The 22,446-nt window shown below is 37.4% G+C and overlaps 1 protein-coding gene across 1 annotated transcript in view; it reads left to right on the top strand.

The window, feature by feature from the left end:
- Nucleotides 1-22,446, top strand: part of ARHGEF7 (Rho guanine nucleotide exchange factor 7) — a gene marked incomplete at its 5' end in the record, with an annotated part of 125,600 nt that overhangs the window by 94,285 nt on the left and 8,869 nt on the right. The window contains 10 exon segments of the mRNA XM_082009239.1: nucleotides 752-890; nucleotides 1,790-1,849; nucleotides 2,829-2,975; nucleotides 4,841-4,927; nucleotides 8,311-8,389; nucleotides 9,774-9,913; nucleotides 10,573-10,797; nucleotides 12,788-12,881; nucleotides 15,417-15,506; nucleotides 18,716-18,892. Coding sequence (XP_081865365.1) covers nucleotides 752-890; nucleotides 1,790-1,849; nucleotides 2,829-2,975; nucleotides 4,841-4,927; nucleotides 8,311-8,389; nucleotides 9,774-9,913; nucleotides 10,573-10,797; nucleotides 12,788-12,881; nucleotides 15,417-15,506; nucleotides 18,716-18,892 — 1,238 coding nt within the window.

Genomic DNA, 22,446 nt, shown 5'->3' with positions numbered 1-22,446 from the left:
AAAACTATCTGGATAGGGAAGGTAGTAGCTCATGATATTTGGAGAGCATGGATTTCTTACAGCAGCTTTGCTGTTGAAACAAGTGTGTTCTGTAAGTACACCCTCAGTGAAACTCTAACTCGTTTGAGAATAGATTGCATAGTAATTATTTTTACTATGGTCTACCATTTGTGTGGCTGTTGGTTAGATTGTCATTTTTGCAATAACACCTTGGGTGTCTGAGATGAGGTCACTAAACATGTAAGGGTGGGAGGAAAAAAGGTCCAGAAGACATTCTGTGTCTTCCCATTAGTGCTTGATACCTTAAAAATACCGATGCTTGATGAAGTATGAAACCATTGACCCATTTATGCTTGTGTATTACCTGTGTAAGCCACCTCTAAGGTCAGATGTCATTTTACTAGAATAAAGAGCTGAGTAATAAAACACAGTGCAAATGGCTTTATTCTGTAATTGTTGCTTTGATGGGGTAGCATTTAGGAACTGTCTTGGAGCATCGGTTGCCTAGAACGGTCGGTCTGTTGTTCCCTGATGGACCACAAATCTGCAAATGTCTTTGTTCCTGTATTTTCTTTAATGCAGAAACTGATCGCAGCACCTAAGTTGTACTTGAATTACTTTTTGATTTATTTGGCCCTTTGTTTTATTGGCAAAATTAATTGTAGATGAAAGACTGAAGTGAAGAATCCAATGTAATTTTATTTGTCTTGGTAATTTGATCTTAATTTGCTTAAATATCTTGTGTACACAGTGAGGAGCTAGGAGAATTCATGGAGATGAAAGGTGCCAACAGCCCTGGGATCCTTGTACTGACCACGGGCCTCAGCAAACCTTTTATGCGTCTGGATAAATACCCCACGTTACTCAAAGAACTTGAAAGGCACATGGAGGTATATCTTATCAGCATTTATGTTCCAGCTTAATGATGATTTGACAACAATTATTTTAAAGGTACATGTCAAACATGATGGGACCCAAAATTACGTTTCTTTGCTCTTCCATCAGCCTTCTAAAGTATGGGCTGCAATGGTTTGAAACTTAGTGCATTAAAACTTCCTGTAGTAGCTAAACGTTTAAAGTAAAACTAGCCGGAGAAGCTAATGTTCGCTCCTAGAATGGTCTTGCAGGGTCTCCAGTTGACTTGACATTAAACGTGTCTTCTGCATACTACTTGAGACTACTTTATGTTGTAGGAGTGTTACTTCTCATCTTAGGACCTCAGCATGTCGAACATGTCACCAAAATAGTCCCTTTGGCTTCTACTGAACACTATCCAAAAATGATCTTTCTAATATGGAAAGATGTTTGAGGAGCTACTGTTTCTACCTTTGTATTTTATAAGTTAGATTTCTGGAGTGTGAAGGAGAGAGAGAAGTAGAAAGCGTATGGGTCTTTGTTTTGTCACACAGTTTGTTTTGTCAGTCAGTGACAGTGGAACATGGTAATCTGTAAGGAATCTAATTTGTGACAAAGTTAACGTGCCAAATAAAACTCTTTAAGATAAACACTTTCCTATTAAGATTTCAAAATCTCTTGTCCACGAGGTCTTGTAAAACTTTCTTGACTCTGTTTTAAGCATAAGTAGGAATGTTACAAGTGACTCTTCATTTTTACTACAAGCCACCAGTGTTTGATATTAAGACTAAGAAGGCTGTGAAAAGAGAGCATATAGGTCTCCAACTTCTATTTTACAGAATTGCTTATTTGTTTTTAGTTAAGCCTCTAAAATTTTTTATTAATTTTTACTAGAATGAAAGTTTTTATTGTATGTTTTCTCCATTGTTTTTAGGATTATCATCCAGATCGTCCAGATATTCAAAAATCCATGACCGCCTTCAAAAATCTTTCTGTAAGAGTGATTAAAAAAATACATGATATATTTTAAGTAGAATGTTTTCTAATTTCATCTCCCTCTATTGCTTTAAAAAAGTGAAGCTTTTTTGTAAATGTTTGTATAAAATGCTTGAAATCTTGGAAATTGATTCTGTTTGTGGGCAGAGCTGGTAATTTGCTGGGGGCTTACAGCAAATAGGCTGTTGGTGTAAGAGCCGTGCAAGCATTCTGCACCTCTTGTCTGCCCTCTCGCTCATGCTTTGTCTTCCTTTCCGCTAGCTCCAGCATAACTAGTATCCTGAAGAAGGACTTCTTGACAACAACTGAATGTATTTTCTGAGGCTTTTCTAAAGTGCATTCCTTCTAGGGGAATGACGTTGGAGTTGCAGGAGGGAGGATGAAGGGGAAGGTGCCAGTGATGTTTAGAAGATACGAAACTTCTAGTAGTAATTGGAGTAGGAAGCCTAATTTGAACAGATGAGCTGTCTGTTACTGTCTTTTAAAAACCAACTGCAGTGAGCGTATACTTAATGCAATCTTAGTTAGAATAGACATAATGTTTTGTGTTTCCTGTTAGTGTGTGCTGGTGGTAACCTGGCACTTTCTATCTTTTATCTTTTAAAGCAGAAATTTAGTGTTATCTGTGTTCAGAAGAGGTTTGGGGATCTCATTCTCTTGGGTGATTTACAAATAAGAGGAAACAATTCTTGTTGAGAAAAATAGAAATGAATGGGAGTACAGCTTGTAGAGCAGGCTGGAGACATTTACTAGAAATAGGAACATGAGGTTATACACACTCATAGTTTGTACAGTTGTCATGGCTCTTTTTAGTAAAGATGCTTTGTATAATTTTATAAGAAGTCTTGGTAATCGTCATCTAAATGAAAACGCTTCAAGTTAGGTACTGTCCACTGTGTACTGCAAGCACAACTACCCTTAACCGGCTTCAAATTGATAGAGTTGATAGAGGTGGTGTTTTTCCCTGTGTGTGTTAGGCACAATGTCAAGAAGTACGGAAACGGAAAGAACTTGAACTACAAATACTGACGGAAGCTATCCGTTGTTGGGAGGGAGAGGATATTAAAACACTTGGCAACGTGATATACATGTCCCAGGTCATGATTCAGTGTGCTGGAAGTGAGGTAATGTGTTTCTCATCTTTACTGTTGGTCTTTCTTTCTATTTTGAATAAAATTAATTATAATCATTATGCATCAGCAATAAACAGAATGCTTCAGAGATACTAATCTACACTAAAATTTTTCTGTACTGGTCTAAGGCTTTTATTACAAATCATGAAATAAATTTCCTTGAAGATGAATGGTCTCATCTGTAAAATTTACTGAAATGTAACCAAATATATCAGTTATAAACATCATAAGATGATTTTGCAGGACTGTTTTCAAAGTGCATAATTAAACAGGATTTTCTATGTGTAGTTATGTTACAGGATCAGTTTGCATAGCAGTTATTGCAGCATGTTTTAAATAACAAAAACTTTGGAGTTTTGTATATAAGGTGTCTGAGGCATGCTTTTTCCTTGTTTGGGGCACTTAGCTCAAGTAGTAAATTTTGAAATACAAGCTTAAGAATCAAGTGGTTTTGGAGAAGTAGAATAAGAAGAGATACTAGAAAGTTGAAGGTGATACTGTGAGGTCTGGGGTGATTTTTTAAAAACAAACAAACAAAGCACACCAAAAAAGTTGTCCTGCCAGAAATAATGTTAAAATTAATCTTAAATGCAAGTGCTAAAAGAAAGGAAGTGTTATACAGATTACTGACATATTGTTACTGTAAGCTGTTCTGCTGTATAATCAATGAAGCTTTGAACTTGGTGAGGGCTTTTGAATTGCAACCTCATTCAGTCAGTTTCCTCCCTTAGAACAAAGATGTCCATGAATATGAAGAAAGAGAAAAGTGTTTATGGAACTGAGTATTTCAAAATTTGTCATCTGATTATTTTCCCTCAGATGTTGTTAGGTGTTAAAATAAATAACATTCAATAAAGCCAATAGTGCATCTTCTGCAGTCGAGTCTCTTCTTGTCTTGAAAACAAAACAAAACACCACCTCCACTCCCAACTCTCATCATGAGCTAAAATGTCAAATGTAATGGATTTCTAGAGGTTTCTGCATAGCATTAGAGTTTTTTGACTAGATATAGAACAGCTTCATTTCTGAAAAAGCAATTGGTTTTGGTTTTGTCTTTTTTAAAATATAGACATTTATACTGAAAAACAGGTAGAAACATTATAACTTGGTAAGGACTTGTATTGTTTTGCAAAGATGCTTGAGATTGAGATGGTGGCTCTGTTAATGGATATATTTTTGTCATCAAAATTAAAACATTATACCTTGATGCTTCTCTCTTTCATTGTTTGTCTATAGCAGTAGATTAAGAGTAAACCTTCTCCTCCTTCCACAAAAATACCCCCAAAACAAAAAACAAAGGACAACTTCACAAGTGAAACCAGCAAATTAAAACCATAGTAAAGTAATGAGTATTTTCATTGTGCATATAAGCATTATTACTTTTCTTTGATCTTCTCTTTCTGCTTTGGGGCATAATCCAACATCATGCAAAAATCTGACCTCTCCAATTTGAGAGACCACGACCTTGATATTACTGTAACAACATCCATCTAAATTATGTTAAGAAATATATCCAATCTGTAATTTTGTTTTTGCTGAAATCATCAAAACAGTTGTTACAATACTCAACAAAGTCAGTATTTCACCCAGACTGTACAATTGCTGTTTTAAAATATTAGGCTGTACTCTCCAGGAAGAAGAATAGGCATATGTTACTAGTATTTTTCAAATGGAAAATCAAATAATTCTGACTTCTTTTTTTTTTTAATTCTGTAGAGAGTTAATTTTGACAGGAACTTGTGGAGTAATTATGGAGTTGTAACATTGATGGTAGTTTTTAAATAATATAAAACAGAAATAGGGGGGAGGGGGCTTGTGATGTTGTATTTACTTTTTCATTTTCTTTTTTTGGTAAGGAAAAGAATGAAAGGTATCTTCTTCTCTTCCCTAACATTTTGCTAATGTTGTCTGCCAGCCCGAGAATGAGTGGGTTTATCTATCAGGTAAAGTAATACATGTACATATGTGTATAAATGCGGGGGGGGGGATTTTTTCTAAATGGATATTTAATAGAAAATTTGGAAGGTTTACTAAGCTTCTGCATTTATAAAGATAAAAGGTAATTTCTGCAATAAGAACTGGTCATCTGTTTTATAAAATTCTGGACTAGAAGCCTGGGTATGATTTTTGTAGCTGTGACTATCAGTAAGATTTTTTTATCTTTTCATTAGTAGCTAATGAGAAGAAGTATCAGTAGCTTTTCAGATCTACATAGGAAGATGATGCTGTTGTGCAGGCAGGTTTGTTAGTGCTCTTCCAACTGCAGCTCAAGTCTTACCAAAATTACGTGGCACTCCTAAGCTTGCGTTGGGGTGAATTAGGCTCTGCTATCATCTGTTTCTTTAGGTGTGTCTACATTAGTGTTTTATTTTTGAATCAGCAGAGCACTTTTGAAATTATTCTTCTAGTTTTCCCTGTTTACTGATATTTAAGTCACAGTGTAGAAGTACTCTCAGGGATCCCAGACTGGACTCCCTCTGGGTGAAACTGAACTGGGAGGTGTACTCTGAACTACAACTACTGGAGCAGATCAAGTACATGCAGTGGCCTCCAGTCTATGGCCCCAGCCTAGAGCTAGCCCAGTGTAACACCACCAAAATGCATATAATGTGGCCTTCAGGTCCTTAGCACCAGATGTTTCACTTCGCAAACCCCCTACTTGCTGCTGATAGACATGGTCTTTGAGCTCTCTACCAAGTTTCCCAGCTGAATACTTCTTGCCTATTTCCCCACTACAGAAATAGAGCAGCTCTGCTGTAGTGCAGGAGGGCCAGTGACAATTGGGTTGGCTCCCCTGTAGCTTTAGGACACATTTCACAGAAGCACCTGCATACCAGGTGTGTAGTTTCAAAGGCTCTGGAGAGGTGAAGTTAAAGCAAATGCACAGTCAGTGACTTTCTGAAATCTTTAACACTACTTGAACATTTATGTGTGGTTTCCAGACATCACAGTAAAATACCAAAAGTTCTAAAAGGAGCCAGAGCTCTTCGGCAGTTTCTTTCTCCTGAGCAGTGGTTCGTCTTCCATGAAGGAATGCTGAAGAGTAGTCATTGGGGTTCCTGTGTGGTAGGCTATGTCCAGTCACAGACTGTGTGACTTCAAGAGCAATTAAATTACAAAGTTCTATTTGGATTCATATCTTGCCTAGCATTGGTAGTAGCTGGGTTTGTCTGAGACTGTGTTGCATTAGGTGGTTCAAACGCATAATCAAGTTTCTCTTAGATTTGTGCTGCTCTGCAGAATTTTTGACCAGTGCTTTATCCCAACATGGATGGGAAAAAGATATTAGAAAAAGCAGGTGAGCCTCTGTATCTCAAGTGGCACATCCAGAATTCCTCACAAAGGCAGATTCTTGTGTACTGGTTACGGAGGCAACTGACTGGAAATTCAGTGTGTTAACAAACTATATAATTAAACAATGAATCTGTCAGGCTTAATTTTGCTCTCCTATTGTACATCACCTATATTTCTTCCTCCTTTTTCCCCCTTTGTCCCCCAAGTGCACAGCATTGTTCAGTAAATAAGTAATTTTCCATGCATTCATCTTCAGTTTCTGCAATGGCTGTGGCCATAGCTGTCCAACCCTCTGTTGAATGCAAAACTCTGAATTGCCTCATAACCTCTCACATGATTTTCCCAACACTGAGAACTTCTCAAACACTGAAGACTACACATTTACAACAAGGCAAAATTATTTCATCACTGTTTGTCTGTGTCTGGATTCTGTTATGTGGGCCACCTGGACTTTTCTTCTGGGGTTCTTGTCTCAGAACAGGGATGAATACGGGCAGAAAATGATGCAGCTTCCTCAGTCATTTCCAGGGAAACAATGCCACTGGAGGCAGCATCCTACACTACGCCCTCCCTGTGTTTCTGAATATTCCCGTTATCAGCAGGCTTGAGAGATTCTGGTTAATAATGCTGGTATCTGGTGCATGAGGTAATTGGGACAACTTTTAGCAGTGGTAAACTGAAGTCACAAGGGGCACAAACCATACTTTACCAGATGGCTTAACAATGTTGTTGAAAGAAAGGGAATATAAATGATTTATGATTCAGTTCCATTTTCTCTGTGTTTTGCCAAGTTAGCACTTTTTCTCTGCGTGTGGCTCAGGTGATCTTTGTTCTGTCACTTTTCCTTGGTGTATCCCTGTATTCCCTCTTCACTTATGTCAGCAGCTCTTGCACCTCTCTTTCAGTGTGGCTGTATGCTGTGTTATTCATGAACCAGCAAACACAGAAAAACAAGAGAGAATTTTAGGCTGCGTTGTAGTACATGATGCCACCATGTTTCCTTCAGTGTGGAAGCTGTTGCAAAAAACCTCTTCCTCTGTCTTTGGCATTTTGGGCTTGAGCATGCTCTATGCGTACAGAATATCAAGTGATTTGTAGTTTCCAAGTTTCTAAGAAACCTTTGTCCATTCTGCAGTCTTTAGGAGAGGGGGGAAAAAAAAAAAGTGGGTTAGCTTTTTCCCTCCATTGGAGCCAAAGTTCCACAGTACGTAGTATTTGCACTTTTGCCAGCATGTGCTGAATAGTGTTTCTGTGCAGGAGGATAGAGAATCTGTCTTAAAGCACTTTAACAATAAAGTTGCATTTTTGGGAAACCCTTTCATCCTGACAATATTCAGCCCTATTTATTCTTTGTGTTTCTAAGAAAAAAGGTCAGAAAGTTACCCTAAACTGACTTTTTTCAGCTTGACTTGGTTTAAAATGAAAGTTACTTTCTGCAAAATTAATACATTCTTCTGAAACTTTACAAATTTAAAGGTGTTTTTACTGCTTTTGTTTTCTTTCCCCAAATATTTCTGTGAGTGAATTTAGTAGTGGGGTTATTAGAGACATAAATCTGCAGTAAATAATTGATGCATTTGTTTAGTGAAATCTTCCTTTCTAAATCTACTTGTACCACAGACCTTATTTTGAGGGCTAAACAAACAGTTTGCAAGCAAGTGTGCTTGAAGAGGAGTCATCATTGCCTCTAATCATGTAATATTGATGACCCTGAAGGTCTTGGTTCCAAGAACCTGAGGCTATGAGGAGTGGCCACTATTATATTTGTATGAATTTCATAGCCTGCATAGGTATCAAATAGATTCATTGAAGTTACAGGTGCCATTTGCAGAAGTTGGACATATTAAAATCTTCCATTATGAGGTATTTGTGTAGATTTTTAGATGTTTTTAAACCCATCAGTGTTTGTATGTTTCCCAATTTACTGTGTATGTCTTTGTTCAGGGCTTTAAGTTTATATATTCTTTACTTGGTAATGTTTTTTGTGTGTTTTGGATTTAACTTCAGTGTTACTGCTTTTTTTTTTTTTAAGGGAAAACTGCCAATGACAGGGATGACTATCACAAAGCTAGAAGACAGTGAAAACCATAAAAATGCATTTGAAATATCAGGTATTAACCATAAATATATTTAGTTACTACTTATTCCAGGATATGCTATTTCAAAGATGAAATGTTCTGTCTGAACAGAGGGAAAAACTTTTTCATTGTGGGGGTGACTGAGCACTAGCACAGTTTGCCTGGAGAGATCTCCATCCTTGGAGACACTCAAAAGCTGTCTGGCCATGGTCCTGGGCAGCTGGCTATAGGTGTCTGTGCTTGAGCAGCTGGGTGGATGACCTACAGAGGTCCCTTCCAGCCTGGAACATCCTACGATTATACAAATCTTGAAAGGCAGGTACCCAGAGACTCACTTGAAAGCTGCTTTTTACTGCTTGTCTTAAGCAGTTAACAAACTGTCTTTGAATGGGATTCATCCCCAAATTTCTGTATTTTAACGAATGGAGGCAGTAGCCTTGCACAAGGTCCTTTATGATTTCAAAGTATGCTACTCACTGGAAGAAAAGAAGCTCCAGAGACTCTGGAAGAGCTCTAAGAGCTTCCTTCTAGAAATGGTCCACCTTTTCCCGAGAGACCTTTAGCCTCTCTGATAATGATGGTTGCCATTGTAACTTCTGTCTGTTAAAGTCATTTGTTTCAGCATGTACTTTATTTTCATGGGGGATTTAAAGGACAGTGGGAGCAGGGCCCACATGGTGGGACTTCATGCCTTCATGAAGTCATTTCCTGGATTCATTTCCTGGATCAATCCTGCCTCCAAGCATGTTGCATTTAAGTAAAGTAATTTTGACCCTCTGAAGTGGCAAGGCAGTATCACACATCAGTGCTATGAGGCAGAGGGAAAGAGCTGTGGTGCATGTTCTTCTGAGATAATAGCTGTGAAGCTGCCATCGGATGAGGAATGTGATTGGTTAAAATTGAGTTAACTGCAGAAGTTAAAATTATCTGCACTTAAGATTGCTTTCCCAAGTGACTTTTGCCTCAGCTTTAGCACTAGATTCAGACCACCTTTATGCCTTTTTCTGAGAGAAGATCAGTGAACTGTAATAACTTTTCCTGTATCGTAGCTTCTAGACTCAAGAATTACATTTTAGGCTATATGCAGGCTTTCCTGGGGAAGATAGAGAAGCATAAGGCTACTAGATGAGCCTGTCTCCTACATCTGTTTCTTATCATTAAAGGTTGTGTTTAATTAATTATTAGTGGTGGGGGAAAAAGTAGAGCTCCTATGCCTGGCACAGGAACACATACATGACGGGAATGTCTGTTACAACATGGAAAAGTGAGATGCTGTTGTACTGAAAGTAAAGGTTAGAATTTTTTCTTAGTACTTAAGGGATACAATATTTTAGGAAATTAATGTCTTTATAATCATGTCGGATTGACTAAGTTGTTTTTCTGTGGTTTCCTACATCATCTGTTTTCTGTCACCTAGGAAATATGATTGAAAGGATACTAGTGTCTTGTAACAACCAACAAGATTTGCATGAATGGGTGGATCATCTGCAGAAGCAAACCAAAGTCACAACTGTTGGGAATCCCAGCATTAAACCTCACTCTGTGCCATCTCATACGGTAGGAAATAGCTTCTGGATTGAAGTGAATAAGCAGTGTATGCAGAACTAGGTTGTCTGGCAATTTATACCACTGTGTAAAACACTTTTCTTAGCCATTGGTAACAAGAACTGAATGTTATGACTGTAGTTTAATGGATCAAAAGATCATTCTGTTTTTAATTGTGTGAACAAAGATTAAAATGCTTAGATTCTGGTGTAGTAGTTCCACAGGGTAAAAGAAAATTCATTATCATTATGTTTTCTATTTTGACAAAGTAATATGTCACCATCTTTTAAGTATCCTTCGAATGGTAGGTTTTAATTGGCGATGTACTTGACAGGCTGTGGGGAAACAATTTCCTTAAGTACCTACTTTTAGGTTCTGCATTTGAGTTATTGGATATGAATGGATCTAAATTTAGTTCCGTCCTTAGTGGTGAGAGAAGTTGGAGCAGGGCTGCTCATAGCTGTTCTTTTTTTAGTGTGTGTTCTGTCTGGTAGACAAAAAAAATTTCTTTAAGCTCCACTTTTCCAAATAATAACTCAGTGTCAAAAATTTTCAAAGGCCAGCTGTGATAAACAGAAGCGCTAACTAGATGGCAAGTGACAATCCTTGATGACGTCATGTCTTTATTACGATATATGCTTTCCTTCCCATCACCTTTGTGTCTTTGACAGCTTCCTTCCCATCCAGTAACACCCTCCAGCAAGCATTCAGACAGCAAGCCAATACCACTGACTCCTGCGTACCACACTCTCCCTCATCCGTCACATCATGGGACTCCACATACCACAATAAACTGGGGACCTCTGGAACCTCCAAAAACCCCCAAGCCTTGGAGTCTGAGCTGCTTACGGCCCGCGCCTCCATTACGGCCTTCAGCAGCTCTTTGTTATAAAGAGGTGAGATGCAGCAACAAAGAAACATGACTGTGTAGCAGGCCTACAGTTGGAAGTTTAACTTTCTTTTTTGCACACCACCATTTTACAGTTTTGTGCATGTTTTTATATAAAGATAATTTAACAGCCAATGCCGAATCAATGGTAATGGACTAGTGAATGCTGTTTATTTCAAGTAGGGATTTAGTCTTGCAGCTCAGAAAATACTAAGGCTTATTAGGAGAGGCTTCCTCTGCCTCCCCCAGGTGCTTCACAAATTTCCACTTTTTATCCAGTTAATAAAGAAGATTTTTTAAATTATTATTCTTATTTTTTTCAAACTAGCAATTCCTTTGTTATATTGATCATCCAGGCTTATTGCCAAAGTAAGTTACTTGCTAAGCACTCTGCAAAGGATCTAGGGTAAGGGATCTTACAGTGCTTCAAAGTGCTGTATCAAATAATTCTAAACAGCTGTGGTGGTATAATTGACTCTTGATTCCTTAGTATTTGCCACTGTTACTAGGTAACAATAGCGTATTTTAAAAAAAGGTAACTGTCAAAATGTATGTAATCTTTTCATATTAAAAAGAATCTGATGGCTAATGTTACTATTAACAAAGAAAAAACGTAGATTTTAAGATGCTGTTGTAGTTCTTAATTAGCATATAGTACGAAACAGGAATCTGTTCCAAGAGAAATAAAATGTGGTGGTTTTAACCACAAAGAGATGGTGACAGTAGGTTAATTTGGTCCTGCCACTACATTTTGTGTGGTTTTGTAAATAGAAAATGTTAGATTTCTGTTGGGAGTCTGCGTGTATGTAAGGAGGAGAATATTGGATGCTCTGTGGCTTGGTGTTATCTCCTGTTTCAGTATCTTTGTGTATGTGTTCTCGTGGTAGTAATTTAGTGTGAAGCAACAGGACCCAGAAAGAATCGTGCAGTTATGCCTAGGAACATGTTATTCTGCAAGCATGACATGTTGACAGAAAAATTTTATTTGTAGATGTGTAAATTGCAGTTTCTTACCAACTGTACAGAAAACATGGTGCCCCAGTGTGGCCTGGCTGTGGGGTTTTTTTTTTTTTTTGGTAGTGGCTCTGTGTGTGTGACTTTTTTTTTTCCTATTCATTTGTAAATCCCCTAAACACAGGGAAAAAGTGATGGGTGATCTGCAGTTGAAAGGTTAGTATTTAGGCTTAGTTGCTACAAGAGGTTCTTCTGTTTGGCTGTACTATATGCTCACTTTGTAACTTAAATTAAATTACCTTCATGTTTTCATGTTTAGGGCACTAAATTCTCCAATGTGGTAAAGTTTCAATCATCTTTAGTGTTTAGCATACAATGATGTTCAAAACCTGTCTTCATCTTCTTTGGTCTGTCCTGCTCATTCACCTTTTTACTTTCTTGTCTGTATTTTTGTAGAGGATGTCTTATATCCTTAAGGTAAGGGGTAGACCAGTATATTCCTTTTGTTCCTGTAACCTAGCATTTTTCCTGTAAATTAGCATGACCACATTTTGAGCAGAAACGCTGTGTTTGTTGCTGTATTTTTTTGCTGTAGAGCTTTGTAAGAACAGACCTAAGTATTTACAAATTCTGGCTTTGATGAGTATACTACCTGCCAAGCTTCCTTGTTAGGTCCTCTTTTACCTGCTTCGAAGTAGAGAAGTGAAATGGGTTGTTTCTTCATAAGCTAAGGAAAAAAACCCTCTGTGTTAATGTGTGCCTGCCTCTTCCCAAACAGCCTGCATGCTTTTGCAGCAGCTTTTCTGTATATTTCTGTTAAATAGAACAGATAAAATATCTGACTTCGTGTCTAGTTGGAGGAAGGGTAGAGAGGAAATCAGCCAGTTCAGGCAATTTGGATGTGCCAAAAAGTATTAGTAAACTGAATTTTGGTGCTGTTAAAAGATTTTTAGTTAGTAACTCCTGTATGCATCTGAGAAGTTAAACTTTTTAAATATCGTAGAGACGTTCTATTGCCTTTTATTTTTATTTTCCCTGCACAGGATCTCAGTAAAAGCCCTAAAACCATGAAAAAGCTGCTTCCCAAACGCAAGCCAGAACGGAAGCCATCAGACGAAGAGTTTGCACTGAGAAAAAGTAAGAGACACTTGAATAAATGTCTGCATAATACAAAGGCTGGAATTACATCAGTTTAAATTCTGTGAAAGTTAGATATACAGTGTAAGCAAGTCATCTGCTTTCCTTTCTCCTGTCAGGGGAGAGGGAGTAGGTATCTCCAGAGGATGGTTTGTTTTATTCATCCTAAGTGCTTATGTCATGATGGGATTAGTTGCTTTCTAGAGCCTACCGACTACAGTGAATGTATGCTTGTGACGAGCCTATCTCTCTGTTCGCTATAGGGGGAAGTAAGGTTGATTATAGAGGCATGTAAAGTTCAGTAAGGTAAACCTGTCTTTTAACACTGTAAACAACAATTTGAAGATACTGTCTCACTTCTGCAGAATACTTGGTAGCTATGTTCTTAATCCTGGTAGGAGCTTCTGCTGAGATGAGTGTTGGAAGCTGGGTATTGCTGCTGGTTCAAGGACCAGTTGCTTCCGTGGTCACTTTTTCTAAGATCCAACAGTCTGCTCTAATCTCCTAAAAATAAGGTCATTTGCTAGTGTCTGTGTCTGAATAAATTGCAGAACTTCAAACTGCTTGAAGTCTGAAGAACGAGGCTGAACTGAGAGAGGTTGATGAATGAAGGTCCTTCTGAGTGTGCTGTGAAATTCATATGGCAAAGGTTAAAGTAGTGAATAGAACGATCCTGTGTTCATAGATGTGCAAGTGGACGTTTCAGTTGAGGATGTTTTATCCTTACAGGAAGGTATCTGTTTAGGAAAAATGGAACTACTGCAATACAGTGTAATTTCAGATGTCGGAGGATGGAGATTCAGTAGTTGTAATGACAGCAGTAAAGATACCAACTTGCAGATTTAGAAATTACTAAAGAACACAGAGGAGATAAGAGTTCTTTTTTGGGGTAAGGAGGGGCTCTGTAGCTTGCAAATTACTCCTAATTAAATTAACACCTTTCAGTATTTTGTATGTAGGAGAGAACTTTCAAAAGGGATTTTTGGTGGCTTTAAGTCAGTGTTACTTACAGAAATACTTACTGATTCTTGGTATTAATCTTTTTTTTTTCCCCTCCCCTTTGTGTCAGTAATTAGAAACTTCTGTTATATGTTGGTGTTCCTTTGACCTTTTCCAGCTGCTGGAGCTGTAAAAGTTTTCCACTGAGGAACTTCTATTGAACTTAAAGCTTATTGATAAATAGGTTTGGGTTTTATTACTTACCTACTCTGGAATCCCAGAGATTTACGGGCTGTGTTTTGAGAACTGCTATGTCAAATTAGCATTATAGCAGACAAACAAAAATAAGATATTTCAACTGAATTCCCTCACAATACTCATTTCAGCAGTGAAATATTTGTCCTGCTACTATAATAATATGGTGCTGCATTCTAACCACAACAAAGTCCATTCATTTTTCTTGCCTCGAAAGAGAAATACCATGTACTTCAGAGTACCTGTGTCTCTTAAACGATGGGGAGACTATATCAGGCCAAGATAATTTCTGCAACAGTTACCTTGTCAGCTGATCCTGACAAATGTTTGGACAGTTGGTTTTGTTCTGGTGATAATATATCACAAAAGCTAATGATGCATTGGCTGACAGAGAATACTACTACTACATTTTGATGTTGAAGGCAGTTCAGATTCATGCAGCAGAAAATCTTCAAGACTAGTTTTTTCCTCAAGCTTTAGGGGCAGAAAAACAGGAAAAGTGCTTTTAGAACAACAAATTGTCTTGTCCTACACGTAAACTCCTGGTTCCATCTAAACTAGTGGTAGAGATACCTCTAGATTTCAGTTTGACTGGAATTTAACTCTGTAGCAAGTGAACAATTTGACAGCATTTTTACTGCATTCACCAAGGAGATTTGCTGTGGAGCTCTACTTTTAGGAAAATTGTCATGTAATCTTGAATAGTTAGATTTTTTTTCAGTGGTGCTGTTTCTACTTTAAAGTCCGAGAAATGTAATTACTCCGCTTTTCATAGATAGACTTAGGTGATAGTGACATCTTTCTTACTGCACACTGGGCTGAAATTGTACTGACGTATTTATTATGATGTTAATTCTGAGTTTAATTTTCAATAGTGTCCTGTTGAAAGTGGTAAATCTGATATATATGCAAAACTCAAAAGTGTTCAAGATTTCTGTGAACTAATATTCTGTTCCTTGATTTTTTTTTATTAAATAATGAAATAATATGTATATAATAACCGGGGTGTACAGTTTTTTTCAGTTTAATGGCTGCTTAGTTTAGAACCAGAGTGATCACACTTCAAAACATGTTCTGTGCAGCTTCAGGTGCTCAGAGAATTTCTTGAATGTGCAGGTAATTGCTCTGACTTTGGTTTGGAATGCTTGGGAAAAAAATGTCTTTTTAAACTGTTACTTTTGCTTATTGCAGTTTGATTTTTAAAATGGGATGATAAAGAGAATTTTATAGGGTTGATTAGGCTGAACTTTGGTCTCAACTGAAATGTAATGATTTACAAAGGCTTTTCTGTATTAAGAAACATAACTGTGTTTAAAATTCTATTTTTCCCATTGATTCTAGGTACAGCTGCTTTAGAAGAAGATGCTCAAATTCTTAAAGTCATTGAAGCATATTGCACAAGTGCCAAAACACGTCAAACTCTAAATTCAAGTAAGTTAGAAAATACTGAAACTAAACCACGGATTAGATAGTTTGCAAAAAAAGAGGTGTATATTCTCAGGCCTGTGCAAGTAGCAAGCTGGTCATGGAAGAAATACTAACCTGTGTCTGGCTTAATATCAGTGCTGAGTATTTAAGTATTGGATGCCAAGGAGTAAGGTTAGAGAGTATAATTCTTTCAGTATTTAAAAAAACCCTCAAAACGAAACAAAAAACAAACAAAAAAAACCCCAAAAGTGACTACTTGTCATGGTTTAAAACTGCACAAAACCTTGACCAATGAATGAGAGATGTCTGAACTGAGTATGTCCATTGATCGGAATGCTTTTTGATAAACTTCAAGAAGCTGGTAAGTAGTGAGGAGGAACAAAAGTCATAATTTTGGAGGAGTGTATTTTTGTCTTGTTCTGTTCAACAAAGACTTCTGCTACGGAAAAGTAACCTAGACCTATAAAAATTTCTTTTCTTTTATTGCCACTAGTTGTTTTTAGTATTAACTGCAAATTTTAATCCCATCTCATAATTTCAGGAGAAATTGTTCTCAGATCTGTGCTGCTTAAAGCCATTTTTAGTTTCTCAGATCAATACCTAGCTTATTGAAAACCTGTAACGTGCCTCTGGGATCCTACTTCATTTAATCCAAATCAAGGTTGCCATGTGGAGTTCCTCTGTGTTGTAAGTAAAACTTTGTGCAAAGCAGGGGAGTCCACGAGCATGTGTTCCATTTATACAAGAAAGGTGAAAATGCTGTTGCGTTTGTTATGATTTGCACAGTTTTTGCACTGTTGAATACTGATTTAATTCAGGGATCCTTGGAACACAGTATAATGATCCTGAAGTACTTGGCTGATTTTGCTATTGTCAGGAACTAGAAGAGTGGACATTATAACTTACTCCTTGTCCACTAAAACTGTTAAAATTTGCAGTATTAATCACTGGTACTGCTACCCTCAGCGCTCGTGACCGTTTTACTTCCAAGCAAAAGCACTTTATGCTGACAATTGAGAAGCCTCAAAATGCAATTGCAACCTTAGTTCATGGATTTTCGTAATACATTTTTACTTACTATTATCAACTTGAAAAAATCCAGCTACTTTGTGTTCATATGTACTTCAAAATGGAAATATGGCCCATGTATTAGACTGTAGAAACTTTTGCAGTAATGGCAAAAACCTTCATTTTAATTTTTCTCTTTTGATGAACTGTAAGTCTCCAAGGTGATAAAATTAGCTACTATTACGTATTTTTTTATTAATACTAATCTATTCTATTGCTCTACAGTCATTACAGTAGTGTCTTTAATTGGATAAAAGGAAATGAATGTATTCAAAATTCTGAAGGTATACTGTTGTTCCAAACAAAACTAAATGAGCTGGTTGCTGTTTAGATGTCTCAACTGTGATCTATCGATTATTTCCAAGGATAATGTGACAAGAAATGGCTGGGGAAACGTTTGCACTTGCACAGTAGTGTGTATGTATGCAGATATAAAACTGATAGATTTTTTTTTTGCTTTTTTGCCTATTTTTTCCTTTCTATGTATATTTAAGAAATATACATAGTGCTGTGGGTATCATTGCATACATCAGAAGTCAGTAGCTTTTATTTGCTCTTAATTGCAGCAAGCAACAATTTTTTTATTAATTAAACACACAGCTGCTTCATTTGGAAAGAACTGTGTTGTCATCTAAGACTTTAGGTTGCAGAAGATCCACTGGAATTGGAAATGGGAAGAAAAACATCATGCTGGAATTGCTTCTGTGGGAGCAGTAGTCAGTGTAGAATAGAATGAGAGAGTTGCCTGTCATCCTTAAGTATGCCCTTTTTTTACATACTCCTTTCTTACCTCCGTGTTAATATTCTGCCAGTCCCTATCAGCACTCATTTGGCAGTTTTCCTACCTGTACCTTAGTCCAAAGCCCAAGGGGTGCTGCTTTTGGCAGTGTCAATTCAGCAGAGCTATGGCACCAGTGCAAACTGGTAGAGAGTGGCATTAGAGGTAGCAGAGCAACTTTTTTCACTTGTTTGCGTGGGGAAGATGTGGGGTTTAATTTGGGGAGACAGATGCAAATAAAAGAACAGAGTTTCACTTTCTCCTGCTTCTTACATACTGAGTTTATTTTCTGCTCCAAATGAAGGCTTAAAGTCTTTTGCAATATCATGTGTATGGTGGCTCATAGCATGGCCACCTACATGGTTTCAGTCTTCAGATATTTCCAGCTTTAAAAAAAAAAAAAAAAGAGAAAAAGTGTCCTTGGCTATGTTTGACCAACTACCCTACATGTCTTAAAGTATTTAACTGGAAGATAGATGCAGATAGAGGTGTGTGAGGGATTGGGATGGACCAGACCCTGTTGCTGTTAGCTTCTTGGCCCTGTTTTTCTGCCAGTTAATTTACTATACAGTTAAACAAATAACAAGGGGTACAGGCACAGAAAATCTGTAGTTTGAGAGTCCCCTTGAGTAGGTGCAAGATGTTGCTGCTGATTTAGAAAGTCAGCAGCCCTGCTCTGCATGAGAACCTTTGCTTTTTCCCCTGCATTTTCCTTTTTACAATGGTGACACAAGCGCTTCTGTGGCTGTGTTGTGAGCTGGTGGGGAAACTACCTGCTTGCAAAATAATCTTTTGTAGGGTAAGTTTTCATCTGAAGCTGTTCCCTGACCTGGTTCATCAAGCAGCCGTACAAATGACTGTCATTGCAAGGGAGGGAAAGGATGGAGGTACAGATGCGTGGTGGGGAAGGAGCTGTTGCTTTTCATATCAGCGCTGGATCATGCTGGCTCACTGTGTTTATTGCTCTGTCCCTCAGTCAAATCCCCTCAGAACTGGCTCCATACTTCATAAGAGCCTAACTCCTTCTTCCAAAAAAATCTACTTTCAAACAAGATTTTGCTTATTCAAAATTCTCAACTGAGGCTGCTTAGAAGCTTAAAAACCACTTCAAAAATTGTATTGTAACAGTTCAAACGTTATTACATGCTGAGTATAATTTATACCTAAACCCCAAACAAATTAAAAAAAAAAAAAAAAGAAAAAAAACTTTGGTGCCTATTTAACAATATTTTCTCTTTTCCTTCTCTTCCCATCACCTTTTTGCTTTTATTTCATGTGTTTGGTTGTGGCTATTCCTTACGTTCTCCTCCTCATCCCACCTCTGCCTATCCACATCCACCATTTCATTTCACCTGTACATCCTTAGCATGGCAAGGCACTGACCTGATGCATAATCACGTCTTGGCTGATGATGACCAATCAAGTCTAGACTCCTTGGGTCGTCGCAGTAGTCTTTCTCGTTTGGAGCCTTCAGACCTCTCAGAAGACTCTGACTATGACAGTATATGGACAGCCCATAGTTACAGAATGGGGTCTACATCTCGTAAGAGCTGTTGCTCATATATCTCTCACCAGAACTAATGCACTTCTGAGCTTTTTCTTAACAAATGCTTGTTGTATCACAGCCTGCTTTTCTTAGATGTTTTCTTGCTGTTCCTTGTCTCTTTAATGTGATATTTTAACAACTTCTGAGGGAGCTTCTGAAACTTCAGTTATACCTGGTGGAAGGCTCTATTGCCAATTCAATACACGTACAACAAATGAATAATACTAAACAGTGTATACCCTGTTAAGGATGATATTTCTTGAGGGTTTTTTTTACTTGACAGATGTTAATTTGTAGCTCTGAATGGTCTTTTTTTCTTTTTGACTTGGTCAGTGTAGCAACAGGTCCTCTCTTTTATTATTTGGTTTCTTATTTTGGATACAGCACACTTTTGTATTTTGTACTGAAACCATACTGGTTTGTGAGTCGAGTGCCAGCAATATGGAAATACCTTAGCAGTAGTAGTTGGATTTTCTACATATTACTAACAAATTACAAAGCTGGTAGAGTAAGAAAAACACAGCTTAAAAAGAAGCAGTACAAGAGCTGTAAAATCATTCAGATATTCACGTTTCTGGCCCATTTGTTTGGAGATCATTTGCTAATCCACAAAAATTTCTGGTTTTATACTGCTGTCTTTTCCTCATTGCTTAGACGTTTATACAAAGGACTGCACTGCTCTCTCCCCGCCCTGAGTCTGGCAGTTGTCATGAAAGCCTGTCAGTCCATGCTCATTACACGCAGTGTTTTGATAATCTCATGTTACCTATGGTCGTGCTGTCACTTTACTGTATGCAGTAGTGTGGCAGAAAGCAGGGTCTAGATGTTTACTTGCCTGTTAAAATACAGAGCTGACAACTCGCAATTGACCATTCTTCTTGAAAAGACGAGATGAAAATGGTTCCCCTGATGGAGGCTCGAGTGTTCAGCATCTGAAGCTCTAGGTACAACTGCGATCGCATTGGCTTGTTTGAAGTTCTGAATAATAGAATGCTTGGCTTTTGGGTTGTGCTGTTTGGAGCATGTCCGTGACAGATTTTATTGTGTCTCGTAACTTCTCTCACAAGCAGGTTTGTTTTCAGCAGCAGCTCTTCACTTACAGTTGTGTTGGCTTTTCAGAGAACTGTGACATGCTGTGCACAGCTGGAGGTCTCAAACCTGCACCTGGGGCACTGCCGGGGTGAAGTGTGTGTGTTCTGTCTTGTGGATAACATAACTGGCATCGAGACAAAAGTGACACGTTTTCTAATTCTTCGTTAGCATTAGGGAAAAGCATGTGCTAAAAGGACAGTTTCTTATTTTCACCAGGGTCCCCAGATGCAATTCCCTTACCCCTTTTCGAGTAAGCATGTTATCCAGTGTTCAGGTATTACTCTATGAACAAGTTCAGAATAATCACAATGCAATTAACGGCCGCCTGGGAACTTGCTCACACACTGTTGAAAAGCTAATCAATACATTTCTGCAGGTTACACAATCAGAAAGTTAGTAATTGCTAGACGTGCGCGAGTCCAGAAGGTGGTCAGTGTGGAGAATCTATTTCAAAGCGGTTCACATCTACAGATTTGCATTCAGTCTTGTTTGATCACCTGCTTTATCCCCTCTCGCTGTTGTTGGCATTCAAAAATGTGACTAACAAAAGCAACAGTGCTTGCTAAGGAGGGTTTTCGGGGGTACATTTTACTACTAGTTATATATTGATGTAATGACCAGGAACCTGTGTATGTTGAACTTTTTTCGAAGTGGAGGAGTGTTACTTAGAGAAATAAGATCTCAAGTACGTGTGCTCCATACCATTCCACAGTGCATTTGTAATTCACTTCACTCCCCTCTTTCTTTCAGTCAGTTTTTGGTTTTTTTCAACTTACATGGAAAGTATGGGTTGTTTTTTTTCCTGTTTCTTAAGCTGTGGTGTTCTAGTTGAATAATGTTTTCTGCATTGGATAAATGAGAATTCTTTTATGTCTGTTTCATGTTATATAGTGTAAATATGAGTTTGAAATACAGTTGTTGCACTCGAACTTTCCTTATCACACAATGTTTTGTTATCCAGATCCGAAGATTTTCTTGACTTTCTATGCACCAAAGCTTTGACAGTTTACCACCATTAATTATTGTAGCATTTAAGTCATTAACTATTATCATAAATAGGATCTCTCATATTAACATCAGCGCACATTTGAAATCATTCCATGTCTTCAGTGTTATAGGCCATAAGCTGTTGTGAACTGATTAGGAGTATTAATGCAACATGCTTAAAAAAAAAAGGCAAATGTGGAAATGGTGGTATTCAGTCCAAAGGTTCAGTGTTTCTATTTTTGTGGAACTTTAGTCATGGTAATAATAGTACCTTATGTTTATGCAATTCTGTAAATTATATGTGTACAGTTACAAATACACTGGAAGGATGGAGAATGAATTAGAAGGTAGGTTCAAGCCATTGTCAGCCCCTCTTCACATGGCTTATGCAGTGTTTCCATAAATTTAGTATTTGCCATAAATTGAAACCAACCAATATTAATTGGGTGTTTTGCGTAATCTTGCCAAAACACAGTAATGTGTATATAGTGACGTAAAACATAGGGGGAAAAAAAAAAAATATATATATATATTGTGCACTTCATTTGTGAATGGGAGAAGCCATCTTTAGGTGACTGCTTTTTGAAAATGCAAAATGGATGTATATCTGAATGTTGCATTGTACTGTACAGTATGCATATTGTTTGTGGTTGCATATATCAAGTGTTTTGTTTTATATAAAAAGGACATCTGTTATGTACAGTTGAAATAAATTTTGCATTTGCTAGACTGTGACTTTAATTATTACACGGGGGGAAAGGACAGCATAACTTCTAAGTTAACACTTAATTCCCTCTTCTCCCCATGCCTCCTTTCTCTCCCTCCCTTCTTCCTGGAGGAATCAAATGCTGAAGTGAAAGAGCTTTTTCGACATAAGTGTGTAATCTTTATTTAATGTAGTTGTCAACTACAGGAAATCCAATGCAATGTGAAGTATGTATCCTCCTGTATGCTCTTTTTTTTAAATAACTATTCAGATACTTCAGAGATATTGCTATCTGTAGAATGTTCTTCTGTTGCCTCGCTCTCCCCTTAATTCATTTTATTTTCTTCTTTTTCATTTTTTGAATTGGTGTATTCTCCATAAAAACATGGGCTGAATTATTGGAACGTTCTAAAACCTACTTCTGCATGTCCTGTTACCAGAGAGAAATTTTGAGTATGATACTGGTCTCTATAACCTTACATATTTTCAAGATTTAATATTATAACTCTTGTTTTAAAGATAAAAATTTTTACTGTTTCTACTTAAAAGATGCTTGTATTTGAGTGAATTTAAATAAAATGATAACCTAATATGCATACTAAAATGTTTATACTGGAATGAACAAAGTAATTGGCTACTTCTATTAAAAGGTCATAACATTTTTTTGCAATGATTGTAGCAACTCTGGTTTTAGCCCTACAACCCTCAGGTTAGAAGTTTTTGCATTGGTTAGTGAAGTACAGAAAGCTTAGTGGGATAGCTCTTT

Source organism: Phaethon aethereus (assembly GCF_964289735.1).
Source record: "Phaethon aethereus genome assembly, chromosome: 1".
Classification (NCBI taxonomy): Eukaryota; Metazoa; Chordata; class Aves; order Phaethontiformes; family Phaethontidae; genus Phaethon; species Phaethon aethereus.
The sequence above is the reverse complement of the archived record's forward strand: the minus strand, read 5'-3'. Positions and strand labels throughout refer to the sequence as shown.